Source organism: Anomaloglossus baeobatrachus, chromosome 5 (assembly GCF_048569485.1).
Source record: "Anomaloglossus baeobatrachus isolate aAnoBae1 chromosome 5, aAnoBae1.hap1, whole genome shotgun sequence".
Taxonomy (NCBI): Eukaryota; Metazoa; Chordata; class Amphibia; order Anura; family Aromobatidae; genus Anomaloglossus; species Anomaloglossus baeobatrachus.
Genome location: NC_134357.1, coordinates 311970864 through 311986150, shown reverse-complemented (window position 1 = coordinate 311986150; position 15287 = coordinate 311970864). Strand labels below are relative to the sequence as shown.

At 39.2% G+C, this 15287-nt stretch overlaps 1 protein-coding gene across 1 annotated transcript in view; it reads left to right on the top strand.

Annotated features, from left to right (window-relative positions):
- Positions 1 to 15287, top strand: part of ANKFN1 (ankyrin repeat and fibronectin type III domain containing 1) — a 985620-nt gene that overhangs the window by 244761 nt on the left and 725572 nt on the right. The window contains exon 4 of the mRNA XM_075347517.1: positions 1372 to 1582. Within this exon, the coding sequence (XP_075203632.1) occupies positions 1372 to 1582 (211 nt within the window). The remainder of the gene's footprint in view (positions 1 to 1371; positions 1583 to 15287) is intronic.

Sequence of the window (15287 nt, the reverse complement as noted above, 5' to 3'; positions counted from 1 at the left end):
ATATAGGCTCCAAATTTCCATCAAAACTTCATAAAACTCTTTAATTGAAAAAAAAAGTTACTCACCCGATGTCACCACTAGCTGGAGCTCACTGTATGATTATCACGCTGGCAGCACAGCGGGAGCCGAGTGTCATGCAAGTGTCATTGTGACTGCTGAGGGGGCGGGCCGGCACTGAGGAGGGGCGGGCCAGTGCTGAGGAGGGGCAGGCCAGCGCTGAGGAGGGGCAGGCTGGCGCTGTGGAGGAGAGAAAGGTATTTATCTCTCTCTCTCCTCCGTAGCTGGCTATTGCCATTCTCGCCCTGCACTTGCGGTACACTGGTGTACTGCGAGTGCAGTGCAATTTTTCTCTCGCCCCATAGACTTAAATGGGTGAGAGAGAATCCAGGGTCGCATTACAGTCGCAGCATGCTGTGATTGTTTTCTCGGTCCGATTAGGGCTGAGAAAATAATCGCTCATTGGTGCTGGCACATAGGCTAATATTGGTCCGAGTGGAATGTAATGTTTTACCGCATTCCACTCGCTTCGATTTTCATGCCGTGTGTCTTAGGCCTTACTGATGAGATTCTATGATGAGGGGAGAAGGGAGGAGCTAAAGGCAGAGTGAGGAGCTAAAGGCAGAAGAAGGAACTAGAGGCAGATGGAGGAGCTAAAGGCAGAGGGAGGAGCTAGAGGCAGAAAGAGGAGCTATAGGCAGATGGAGGAGCTAAAGGCAGAGGGAGGAGCTAGAGGCAAAGCTCATCTCCTGCCTCCAACTTTTTTTTTCATAGTATCTTCATTGAATACAGATTTTACCTCAGAATTAAAATTTTTCATAATGACTGATCCATTCTGGCAAAGAAAGAAGCAAATTTGTCTTATAAGATATATTACAATATTGTTTATTTTCTTTTGTATTATTGATTTATGAAATAAAAATGTAAAGAATGGTTGCACTTTAAATTCCATTAAATCCAATAATAGATCACTTTTTAGTTTTTTTTTTAATGGAGTTCGGAGACAAGGAACAGTTGAAAAAGTAATTGCTTCTGGTATAATTTGCTATACAATGTCTGTAGAAGGTTAATTGATGTTACCTATGAGAATTGTTAGAGCAGCATTTATTTGTTTCTTTTCTAATGCAGAAACAACTAAATGCAATTTTATGGCTTCACGTAGGAGCACAATGATGAGAAATCTTTATGTCTTATATTCTGCATATTTTACATGATTTTATAAAGTGCTGCACATTCTGGGGTCACATTGATCCTTTTCAAAATTGATGCTGTTACTAGGAATCAAGTGTTTAATTGGCTTTTATTACAGCTGATAAGAAGCATAATTCCTGAATTTTTTTGATGTTAATTGAGGGATGTTTTCTTTTACAACAGAACTTCCAGTGCAATGAAGCCATTTTCGAGGCAGTCGAGCAGCAGGACCTGGAGGCTGTCCAGATTCTTCTTTGTCAGTACACGGCAGAAGAACTGGACCTCAATACACCCAACAGTGAAGGACTAACGCCCTTGGATATTGCCATCATGACAAATAATGTGCCTATTGCAAGAACTCTTCTGAAAGCTGGAGCAAGGGAAAGCCCCCACTGTAAGTAATAATTGCATATTGTGGAATTAGGAGACAATAGTGCAAAAATAATACTACAATAGTTTACAATACTTTTATATAGCGTTTAACAATTTTTTGGGTACAATAAATGTTGTTTTATTTAATTTACTATTGTTGTAGATATAGAGCTCTGTTTTTTTCTGACACAGAGCTCTTTAGAAATCAGTTGTCCTTGCAGAACCTCAGAACTGGATGCTATATCTCTAGATGCCTCCAACTACCAAAAGAGGACCTGCCATGCCTCCAAACACTATTAACCATAGGGATAATTTATTCACAATGAATGATTTGGTGATAGCGCGGCGAGATGCCCGATTTCTTCTCCTGAATCCAGTTGACTCTGCTCAGGGCTGCAGCTTTTCACCTGTACACTACGCGATTACAGGAGTTGTGACTTTCACAGCCCCTCTGGGTGAGTTCTGTACGTTTCACTGGCCTATTGTTTGCCTGGTAAGACCCTATTGTGCTATTTTCCACAGCTCTATTTCTGACAGGTACAATAAGCACCCAGAACTACAAGCAGTTATGGGTACATATTTCTAATCTCTGCCTAACAGTCTTTGTATACACTAGCACAGATAAAGGGATCTTTAGAAAAAGTATTTCTAAAGATATTTTATCTTATGCTAATCAGCACAGGGACTAGTCCCAAGGGTGTTATATCCTCTGACTAGTTCGTCCTCTTAACATGTTAGTACACTCACAGGGGCGTACTAACATGCTATTCAACTGCATTTGCAGTGACTGCACTTCTGAATACCCCGGCACTTCCAGTCATGCGCAGTAGACCTCTCTGAAGTCGGCACCATACACCCGGCTTCATACTGCACATGACCAGAAGTGCCGGGCATTCAGAAGCGCGGTCACAGTAAACTCAGGTACACACGTCACCGCTGGTGATGCTGCATTCAATAGCATGTTAGTACACCCATGTGTGCGTACTAATATGCCAAGAGGGTGGCTAGTTGGGGAATATAAGCCCTTGGGACTAGTCCCCGCGCTCATTAGCATAAGATAAAAGATCTTTAGAAATACTGTTTCTAAAGATCCCTTTATCTATGCTAGTATATACAGGGATAGTTAGGCAGGGATTAGAAATATTCACCCAAAACTGCTCATGGCTATGGGTGCATATTGGTCCTGATAGGTTCCCTTTAAGCTTGGCCAAGCATCAGGGAGCAACCCAGTAGACTTTTCTACTCTGGAGTATCTTACAAACACTATTTTGTCTGAAAAGCTGCATTGTAAAACATTGTGGTTTATAAAAAGGAAATCAGTTGTGATTTAATCTGGTTTGAGCAGAAGGAATTTTTAAATCATATTATACACTTTACCCAGCGGTGACCACTAAATGATCATGGCTGCAGAGAGCAAGAATATAATTTAATAAATAAGAAATTAATGTGCATAAAATGTAGGTTTTAGTTTAATTCAGGACCTGTAGAAGCGCAGCCTCACACGAAATGCCCGTCATCCAGATGTGACCCGTATCCTTCTACTCATATATTTTATGATGTGAAACAATACATGACTTTCCATGCTTGGTGAGCGCCACCTCTTTCCTTGTCTATTTTTTCATTGCTCCATGTTGTACTCATGAGGTAGAGCACCACCGAGCACTTCACAGTGAGTCCCCAGTCCTCTCCGTTGATTACCACTCTGTTTATCAATTGTGCCAGACCTTCTTATATTTCATGAATACAATATTCTTTAGTATAGAATTTATTTCCATCTCCTTTTTATTGACTATCAAATTTTTGAAAGCGAAAACCATGCAGGTCATATCTCCAAACAAAATAATGACACTTGATAAATTATGTACCGACAGTAATCCTCCACTGAAGTATATCATCTTTAGTCAATGCACCCTTCAAGTAAATGGTAGAATGAGATAAATATTATTTTGATCACATTGTTATACTTCTATAGAGAAGTGATGGAATATGACATATCGTTATTTTCCGAGTCCCCTGTTGGACAGTCACTGTCGTCATGTCGTCAAGCCAGGGACAGGGGCTTCTATGCTGTCCAACACGCTAGGAGTCCCTATGATATCCTTCACCACAGGGATGCCTCTATAGTATAGCTATATAATTGCTATACTTCTATACTTCTATATACTTCTATACTTCAATACCTCTATTGTGTAGTTATATGATTGCTATACTTCTATGGAGAAGTGACGGGATATGGCAAACAGTTATTTTTCCAGTCCCCTGTTGGACAGTCACTGTCATGATGTGACTGTAGGGGCGCTTATGCTGTTCATCACGCTAGGTATCCCTAGGATATCCCTAACCACAGAAATGATCGTATTTCCTCCCCCTCAACGAAGCAAAAATAGCTTTGACCAAGTATTGAGAGCATTTACTGTACATTTCAGTAGGCCAACATTTCTGAGTTTAAAATCATTTTTTCAGTTTGTCTTATATAATTTTCTCAGATAATGACTTTTGGGTTTTCATTGGCTGTAAGCCATAATCATCAACATTAACAGAAATAAACTCTTGAAATTGATCACTCTGTTTGTGATGACTCTATATAATATATAGGAATAGATCACTCTGTGTATAATGAATCTATATAATATATGCGTTTCATTTTTTGGATTGAATTACTAAAATAAATTAACTTTTTGAAGATAATCTAATTTATTGAGATGCACTTGTAGATAGAAGTGTAAGGTATTGTATAGCAAAGTTAATTACAAATGTTATTTGGGTATAACAAATAAATAATTAGAGAGCTACTGAACCAACTCTTTAAAGCTCTCATGCAAAGAAGAAGCCATATATCATCACCATTCTTAAATGCTGCCCTCTTCTCTGGGTCAAAACTTATTTATAATAGATTGAGTCAAAATGGAAAATTGTTCTGTGGTCAGATGAATTAACATTTGAAATTCTATATGGAAACTGTGGACTCAGGAGGAGAGGAACCATCTAACCTGCTATCAAATCACAGTTTAAATGGAACTTGTCACCGGATTTGGTGACTATAAGCTGCGGCCACCGCCAGTGGGCTCTTTTATATACAGCGTTCTAACATGCTGTATATAAGAGCCCAGGCCGCTGTGTAGAACGTAAAAATCAATTTTAAATACTTACCTAAATGGTCACTGCGGTAGAGTTGGGTCATATGGACGTCTCCATTCTCCGATACCGGCGCCTCCTCTTTCGGCCATCTTTGTCGCCCTTCTTCTGAAGCCGGGGTGCATGACGCATCCTACGTCATCCACACTCGCCAACATTGTGGTTCTGAGCAGGCGCACTTTGATCTGACTTGAGCAGATCAAAGTATTGTAGTGCGCCTGCACGGTACCGGCGAGTGTATGATGTAGGACGCGTCATGCACACAGGCTTCAGAAGGAGGACGAGGATGGCCAAAAGAGGAGGCACCGGCACCGGAGAATGGAGACACCCATATAAACCAACTCCACCGCAGTAACCATTTAGGTAAGTATTATAAAGTGTTTTTTATGTTCTACACAGTGGTCTGGGCTCTTATATACAGCAGGTTAGAATGCTGTATATGAAAGCTGGTGATGGTTGCCGCAGCTTATAGGCCCCAAATCTACTGACAGGTTCCATTTAAAAGCCTGCTACCCTGATGATATGGGGTTGCAGTTGTGCTTATGTCCTGGGCAGCTCACACATGAAAGCCACTAACAATGCTGAGCATTATATAGAGGTTTTGGATCAATATATGCTCCATCCAGGCAGAATTTGTTTAAGAGAAAACCTTGTATATTTCAGCAAGACAATGCTTAACCACATACAGCATCCATCACAACAGCATGGCTTTGTAAAAGAAGAGTTTGGGTAATGAACTGCAATCCAGACCTTTTAAAAACATTAGGAAATTAAAAATCTGAGAAAGAAGACCACCGACTTTTGAGCAGTGAAAATCCTACTTCAGACATGAATGGAACAACATTCGTCTCCCAAAACGCTTGTAATTGGTCTTTTTACTTCCCAGACATCTACAGATTGATGCATAAAGAAGATAGAATGTTACACAACTGCAGACACATCCCTGTCAGATTTTTTTTGGAGTTGTGTTACTGCCATCAGTTTCTAAAAGAGTAAATTTTTTTCTACGGAAATCGAAAAATGTCAAAAGTTCAACGTGTGATGTATGTTCTGCAGTGAATAAATATGGCTACAAGAGAGTTTCAGATCATTGTACTCTTGCTTCCTTTACTGTTTACAGTATCCCAACTATTTGGGAATTGAGGTTGTAGAAGTCCAGAACTAAAAAAAATCATCTTCGTTTTCCAGAACGACCCCCACTCTTGTTCATTAACTGTGCCTGATGTTAAAGCTCCGTCATATCAACTTTGGGATACAATACACAATTGGAGACAAAAACAATGCTATTTTGGAAACAAAACCATTTTTAACAACATTTTTTATGTATAACACATTAAGCCGCAGACAATGGACTGGTTTAATATATGTTATATGTAGAGAAAACTGATATCGAATATATTCTAAGTGGCTTTCGACAGGAAAAAAAATATCTAATGGATTAACTGTAGAGGTTCTTTATTCAAGTCCCTTTAATACTAAAATATCCAAATAACTCAGATTCAATGTAGTGGATGGATATCGTTTTACAGCAGAAAATGCCAAATAGGCAGATGTTCCTTTTATTTGTAGATGTATCAGCAAGGCATCCAATATTTATTATTTAAATAAGTGGATTTCCAATTTCCACTTCTAGTTTTGTGAAGAGCAAACACTTTCTGTATTACTCTTGAAGTATTCTTTTATGTTTGCACATTTGACATTCTGAAGATCTGCTCATGGTAATCCATTGTATTCCTTCCCGTGTGCTGTCGTCTTTGGCTTCTATTCAGCGTATTCCCTTTATTGAAAATTGTAAACCTTGTAAAATAGCTATCATAATAATGGGTTATAGAAACATTAGTACTATCTGTGCAGTTATCCACAAACACAGACAAGAGATTTTGTCACTATTAGCAACATAAGTGACAATAAAATAATGTTAATACAACAATATAAGAATAGATGTAAAAATTAATAACCGTCATTTTTATTTTACAATAAAGAGGCCTTGGATAAATATCTGTGTGAGGGATTTTTGATCTTTAAAGCAATAATTTTGGTATGATTAGCGATAGACTTTCTTAATATGGTATGGATGCAGCAGATCCTCGAGATAGAGCTATGGCTGATAAAGGGAGGCTCCTGAACAGAAGTACCCCTCTACCCACTTAAATTGAACCAACCCATTTTTAAAGTGAGCCTGTGTTGGCAACGGATTATCATGTGTGCTGGATACTCCTAATGCCTCAACAGTTCAGAATGAAGCCATCATATTGGAAAGCTATTGATATTACCGAAAGCTTAACCATGTGAGCTAAGGTAATCCCTTTATTTTTTTGATTTTTATTACATGTTAGTATATGACATGTCTGGAATTTAAGCAGAAACATCCTCTTAAATTTTCTTAGTGAACATTTTATTCTTGAAGTAGCATCTCTCTTTTAAGCTTTTGAGTATATCAATTGCCATGTATTCTAACTGTACAAATCCTAAGGTATCTTCTGCAGGCATTAAAGGTCAAACATTAATGGACAGAAAGGTCAAAAACTAACTTTTGTCAGCACAGAAGACAGAATGGGATTTGGATAAACAGAGCACAGGTGACACTGTATAATGGAAGGTCCAGAAATAGTATCACCACACTGCTTATACGTATATCATTTTTTATTGTCAACTTATCTAAAAATTACATACATCTAACATTTTTTTACAAATTGGCAAATTAAAATCAACTTTAAAGATTATACTTAATAGCATGCTAGCTCACATTAGTATAACAGCATATACGTCTAATGTACTAAGCTCAATAACATGTCAGCACGACACATTTTCCCACATTTTCAATGGTTCATTTGGGGCATCCTACAATGGGGTCCAAGAGGTAAAGTGCATTGCTGAGGTCCAAACCGCAGAACGAACAAGCCGCGTTCTGGGTATGTGTAGGTATAAAATGCTAGTCCATGCTTTCAGAGTATCTTCCGGGTCACAGGCAGCGGAGTCCACATGTCTTGTACTGCGCACAGTGCAGAAGACATGATATGACAGTATTGGATTAATGCTGAATGCAATATGTATTCTACAAGTTGGAAATAGAATGGATCGTGTGCGCATTTATTACAGTTCGGAGTGCACGTCACCAGATGTCATGTTAGTAAGAGACCTTTGAATGCTGTATGTGTTCCACTGAGCCGTATTACTCACACTCACAATACTTCTGGAATGCAAAGTGCTCTCCATATAAGCTCAAAGTATCTTAGGCTCCTTTCAGATTGCAATTTTCCCTACGTCCAGAGGTCCCGTCGGAGCATTTGTCCGAACCGCCCTTCCCCCACTCTGCAAAGCATGTTCCGGACGCATGCACCCGACAGAGCCATTCACTGTAATGGCACAAAACAGAGCACACGCTAATGAAGTGCACTCCATTACAGTCAATGGCCCTGCCTGACGCATGCGTCCGGAACACGCTTTGCAGAGTGGGGGAGGGGTGGTTCGGACGGATCCTCCGACGGGACCTGTCGATGTAGGGAAAAACGCAATTTGAAAGGAGCCTTACCCAATAGGCTTCAAAAATGTGACCTGGATATCATTACAGCTACAGTGTATTGGTGCAAATGTCGGATTACTTTTAATTATACAGATTTGGAACACTCAATGTCTTCCATGATAGAACAACCAGAGCTGTCGTATCAAATCCTGGAGCTGTTATATCAGTAAATAGGCATCAGCATACTGCAGGCACTCTGGAGTAGCAATATATAGGAATCCATTAGGCATACTGTATATCCACAATATAGTTTTTGTATTTTTAGGTCTGATAACACAACAAACTATATGTATATTTACACAGGCAACTGAAAATTTGGAGTTTGTAATTAAAAAATCTGATAAAGGGGAAAATGTAGTAATAGACGGAAAGAAGTATCTTGAAATGTGCAATTCAATTTTGGCAGATCTAAAAACATATGAAGTCTTTGTAGTTACCACACAACTAATTACTCTGTGAAATTACATGACATTTTCATGGAAGCACAAGGACGTAATCTTATCTCAACAGGGGAATATGATTTCCTCTTATCAAAACATCCAATGACAGCCACATTTCATTCCCTCCCTAAATTCAAAAAGGGTTAGATCCCTTAAAAGCGTGCCCAAATGTCTACGGAATCAATCTTTATGTCAGAATTGTAGTATCTACCTGGATCAAATCCTTTGTCCATTTGTGTCTGCAGTACTATCTTACTCTAGGGATGCTACTGATTTACTTACCAAAATTGATGACAAGACAGTTGACTCAGGAGCTATTTTATCATCCATTAATGTTTGCAAGCCACAGAATATATAAGAAAATATTTTTTAAACCTTTATTGCCAAAAAATATTAAAACCAATTAAAACGAATGGACCGACCCAAGTGATGGATGGAATTGATATGGGGGAACCGACACCAATACTCTAATAATAAAGGACCCACAAATCTAAGTAGTCTAAATTATATAACATTACAATCAAGGAAGTAGATGCAGCAGACTATGACCTACATCAATATAATCTATAGGGCATACATTATACATTCACTAGTGTGAAAACTTATATAGGCAAAGGTAAAGCATCATTCATTATAAGAGATAGTAATTAAATTACCAGCATACAAGGCCCAACCAAAGTGATATTGCGGTGTCCCCATGCACTGACGCGCGTTTCGCAACAGAAGTGGACAAAGCACTTCTGTTGTAAAACACGTGTTAGTGCATGGCTACACCGCTCTGTCACTTTGGTTGGATTGTATATGCTGGTAATTTAATTACTATCTCTTACAGTGCCTTGCGAAAGTATTCGGCCCCCTTGAATTTTTCAACCTTTTCCCACATTTCAGGCTTTAATCATAAAGATAACATTTTTTACTGTTATTGTGAAGAATCAACAACATGTGGGACACAATTGTGAAGTTGAATGAAATGTATTGCTTATTTTAAAATTTTATAAAAAATAATAAACTGAAAATTGGGGTGTGCAATATTATTCGGCCTCTTTAAGTTAAGACTTTGTAGCACCACCTTTTGCTGCGATTACAGCTGCAAGTCACTTGTGGTATTTGTCTATCAGTTTTGCACATAGAGAGACTAAAATTCTTTCCCATTCTTCCTTTGCAAACAACTCGAGCTGGGTGAGGTTGGATGGAGAGCATTTGTGAACAGCAGTTTTCAGCGCTTTCCACAGATTCTCGATTGCATTCAGGTTTGGACTTTGACTTGGCTATTCTAACACCTGGATACATTTATTTGTGAACCATTCCATTGTAGATTTTTCTTTATGTTTGGGATCATTGTCTTTTTGGAAGACAAATCTCCGTCCCAGTCTCAGCTCTTTTGCAGACTCCAACAGGTTTTCTACAAGAATGGTCCTGTATTTGGCTTTATCCATATTCCCATCAATTTTAACCATCTTCCCTGTCCCTGCTGAAGAAAAGCAGGCCCAAACCATGATGCTGCCACCACCATGTTTGACATTGGGGATGGTGTGTTCAGGGTGATGAGCTGTGTTGCTTTTATGTCAAACATATCGTTTGGCATTGTGACCAAAAAGTTCAATTTTGGTTTCATCTGACCAGAGCACCTTCTTCCACATGTTTGGTGTGTCTCCCAGGTGACTTGTGGCAAACTTTAAACAACACTTTTTATGGATATCTTTGAGAAATGGCTTTCTTCTTGCCACTCTTCCATAAAGACCAGATTTGTGCAGTGTACGACTGATTGTTGTCCTATGGACAGACTCTCCCACCTCAGATGTAGATCTCTGCAATTCATCCAGAGTGATCATGGGCCTCTTGGCTGCATCTCTGATCAGTCTTCTCCTTGTTTGAGATGAAATTTTTGAGGGACGGCCGGATCTTGGTACATTCCCAGTGGTATGATACTTCTTCCATTTCAATATGATCGCTTGCACAGTGCTTCTTGGGATGTTTAAAGTTGTGAAAATCTTTTTCTAACAAAATCTGGCTTTAATCTTCTCCACAACAGTATCACGGACCTGCCTGCTGTGTTCCTTGGTCTCCATGATGCTCTATGTGCTTTAAACAGAACACTGAGACTATCACAGAGCAGGTGCATTTATACAGAGACTTGATTACACACAGGTGGCTTATATTTATCATCATCAGTCATTTAAGACAACACTGGATCATTCAGAGATCCTCAATGAACTTCTGGAGTGAGTTTGCTGCACTGAAAGTAAAGGGGCCGAATAATATTGCACGCCCTAATTTTTAGTTTATTCTTTTTTAATAAAGTTTAAAATAAGCAATAAATTTTGTTCAACTTGACAATTGTGTCCCACTTGTTGTTGATTGTTCAACATAACATTAAAATTTTCATCTTTGTGTTTGAAGCCTGAAATGTGGGAAAAGGTTGAAAAATTCAAGGGGGCTGAATACTTTTGCAAGGCACTGTATAATGAATGATGATTTACCTTTGCCTATATAGGTTTTCACAGTAGTGAATGTATAACGTATGTCCTATAGATTATATTGATGTAGGAATAAGTCTGCTGCATCTACTTCTTTGATTGTAATTTATATAATTTAGACTGCTTAGATTTGTTTGTCCTTTTATATTACAGTGTTGGTGTCGGGTCCCCCATATCAATTCCATCAGTCATTTGGGTCGGTCCATTAGTTTTAATTGGTCTTAATATGTTTTGGCAATAAAGATTTAAAAAAATATTTTCTTATATATTCTGTGGCTTGCAATGAATTGCTTGGTGTCTTGTTTGTATTATATGCATTGAGTCTTGCATACTGGTCATGTTTCTGGTGTTTAATCGTTTAATGTGCGTTCGCTGCACCAACTGCAGACCCATGGTGTGGAGGCGTAGGGCTGGACAGGAAAGTGCTCTTTGGTAAAAAGAGTGGTCTTGTCCATGGGCTGCACACCAGGGAGAGGACCGGCGATTGGTAAGATGATTATCACTCACTATTATTAACTCAGTTTTACGTTGTCACTAAGGGGCGCGACCACTTAAAGTGCCTAGGGCAGCACGAAGGCAAAATACAGCCCTGGTTGGGGGTCTACCTATAATGTCAATTACAGGCCTCTCATCTTTTTAAGTGGGAGAACTTGTACAATTGGTGGCTGACTTAAATACTTTTTTCCCCGCCGAATATTACTGTAGGCACCGTGTTCTTTCTTTGTAGGCCTCATTCCATTTTGGTAAACAGTAGAACAATGCACTTTACCAAAAAGCTCTACCTTGGACTCATCAGTTCAGAAAACGATTTCCCAAAAGGCATTGGCTTACTCATATACATTTTGGCAAAATACAGTCTAGCTTTTTTATATTTTTATTTATATATATATATATACATATATATATATATATATATTTATTTGTTCATTTATATAGCGCAATTAATTCCACAGCGCTTTACATATACATTGGCAGCACTATCCTCATTGGGGCTCACAATATAGAGTCCCTAACTGTGTGTCTTTGGGGTGTGGGAGGAAAGCGGAGAACCCGGAGAAAACCCTCGCAAACACTGGGGGAACATACAAACTCCTTGCAGATGTTGTCCTTGGTGGGATTTGAACCCAGGACCCCAGCGCTGCAAGGCTGCAGTGCTAACCACTGAGCCACCATTTTTTATGTCTCGGTATCAGCAGTTGGGTCTTCCTGGATCTCCTGCCATAGCGTTTCATTTAACTAAAATGTTGACGGATAGTTCACACTGACACTGATGCATCCTGAGCCTGCAAGAAAGCTTGAAATTCTTTGCAGCTTGTTTTGGGCTGCTTATCAACCACCCGGAATATCTTACATAGCAATCTTTCATCAATATCTCTCTACCGTGCACATGCAAGGAGATTACCTACTGGTTATAATTTTCTTGATCATTTTAAACACCGTGGGCAAATGAACATCAAGATCTCTAGAGATGGACCTGTAAACTTGAGATTGTAGATATCGTTCAACTGTTAATATTGATATCACCAGTTCTTTTCTCCTCTTTCTGTTCTACAGGCTTAGTGTGGCAAATACAGATGCATGATGCAAAAATTAAGTAAGCTTCTCCCTTTTATTTAGTTTCAGGTTTCATTTTCATATTGCCCACACCTTTTACGTGCTAGGGGATATAGAATTATTAGCCTTTTCACTTTAATTTTCTAACTAAAAGATGCATTTTAACTATATCTCACACTGTGCTGTTTATACTGTGAATAAGTGAGTTGCAGTAAATCTAATATATGGATTAGAGTCTTTTTCTTTCATTTTGCTTTTTGTAGTCATTTTTTTCACTGACACTGGGTAAAAGGTGCAGTATTTTTACAGGCTATTCAGGATTGTGTAGTTGGCAACCCTGACCAGAATGAAGCTTATAATTCAGGAACAAAGGGTCTAATTATAAAATTAACTATAGTACTAGTTACTTGATATAATGGTTTTCAGGCCGGGGCCACACGGGGACTAATGCGATCCTCGCATGATACTTGGCTCACGCTGGCAGCACAGAGTGTCACTGCATCTGAGGTCCGATCATGCAATAGGACCTCAGCTGCGGGGGACAAGCTGGTACTGAAAAGGGGCGGGCCAGCACTGAGGAGGGGCGGGCCGGCACAGAGGAGGAGAGGGAGGGATTTATCTCCCTCTCTCCTCCGTAGCCGGCTATTGCCATTCTCGCCCTGCACTCGTGGTACACCGGTGAACTGCGAGTGCAGTGCGATTTTTTCTCACCCCATAGACTTGAATGGGTGCGAGAGAAAAAGTCTTGCATTAAAATCGCAGCATGCTGCGATTGTTTTCTCGGTCCGATTGGGGCCGAGAAAATAATCGCTCATGGGTGTTGACACATAGGTTAATATTGGTCCAAGTGGAATGTGATGTTTTATCGCATTCCACTTGGTCTGATTTTCACGCCGTGTGTCTTAGGCCTAATAGATTAGCTAGTAGCTACCATGATGCTGGGCACACCTAAATACAATGGACTATTATGAAGTTCTCTTTTCTCTTAAATCATGTTTTTTGTTATTAACACTGAGAAATGCATTTTTTAAAAATAAAGGGTTAACAACGCAAATTCAATATTCCCTTCTTATCTGACTGTTTAAACTGAATTTATGTCCTTTTCTCAAATTGCTAATGATTACATACAGCACAAAGCTTCTTTAACTGTGCGCCGTTACCTTATGGATAGAAGTCAGGAAATGCTGTTAGTCAGTGGACAGGCTGGAGCCAGCTGTCAGAGGCTACAGAATCCTCAATGGGCTGTGCCACTAACAGAGCCTGGGGCCTGGCTGTTACCCCCAAAGACTGCGAAAAACAAGAGCTCTGCTGAGATCATAACTAACTGAGGCAGCACCGGAGTCTGGAGCAGAGTGCAGATGAGGAAATTCAGCCTCTAACTTTCCTCTGCTGTCATGGATCTGTCAGGCTACACTGCTCACTATGCCATAGAAGCAATGCAGCCGCTGCAGAAATCAATCACCAGCTTGATAATATAATCAGATATAAATGAACACAGTATTGTGTAGGTATTGGGGACATAGCAGAGGGATTTATAAAAAATATAGTCTACATGCACAATTATCCTGATTTCTTTTCCATATTTTATGTAAGTGTTAATGGATCTATTACACTGCACACTGTAGCTCAGATATTACTTTACATTATATATTATTTGATAAACTTTATTTTTGCATAATCTTATACTTTTAGAAACATGCCGACCTGACAAGTTGCATTATCAATTTTACAGGAATTAAAATATATTGAATTGCCTTGATGAAAAGGAATTTCAAATCTCCATTGTGATCTACAGCTAGAATACAAGTTTTAAAGATTTTCAATAGTAAGCTTCTGTAACCAAGATGTAGTTATGGTCACATAAAGCTAAAATAAAATAATCAGCAAATTTAATTTAGGTCACGATATTAACAAAAAAAATCCTATATTTTTGTTTCGACAGCTCACATACTGTATGTAGATTATGTATTCAGAGGTTTACAGACAAAACATATTTTGTGTAGTGTAACACTACAGCATTATAGTCTCATACTTTCTCCCATTTAGTCCCTACTTTGTATTATCATAGATTTGGCAGTTTAAACTAGAGCTTACTGAGCGTGGGTGTAAGATTTGGACCTAGGCCCGCCCTGCATGTTGGTCAGATGTAAGGGCACTTGTTGCATTCTGAATCCTATAAAAACATACAAGCTGTCCCCCTCATTATCTAGTAATGTCCTGCAATTTGTACTAATGTGCCCCATCCTGTGTGCTAGCAGGTATATATGTTCCCCCATCCTAGGTCCTATCCAGGTATGTTGGCTTCCAAGACTTGTCCCCTTCCTGTAATATGTCCGTCATCCTGGGCCCCTTCTCGGTATATTCTGTATGTCCCTCATCCTATGATTCTTCCTGGCATATATGTCCCCAATCTTGGTATATATGTCTCCTATCCTGGACCCCTTCATGGTATATATGTCCACCATCCTGGTTTATATATTCCCCATCCTGAGCATTTTCCTAGTATATATGACCTTCATCCTGGTACATATATCCCTCATCCTGTGCACCTTCCAGGTATATATGTCCCCATCCTATAATCCTTCCTCACATATATGT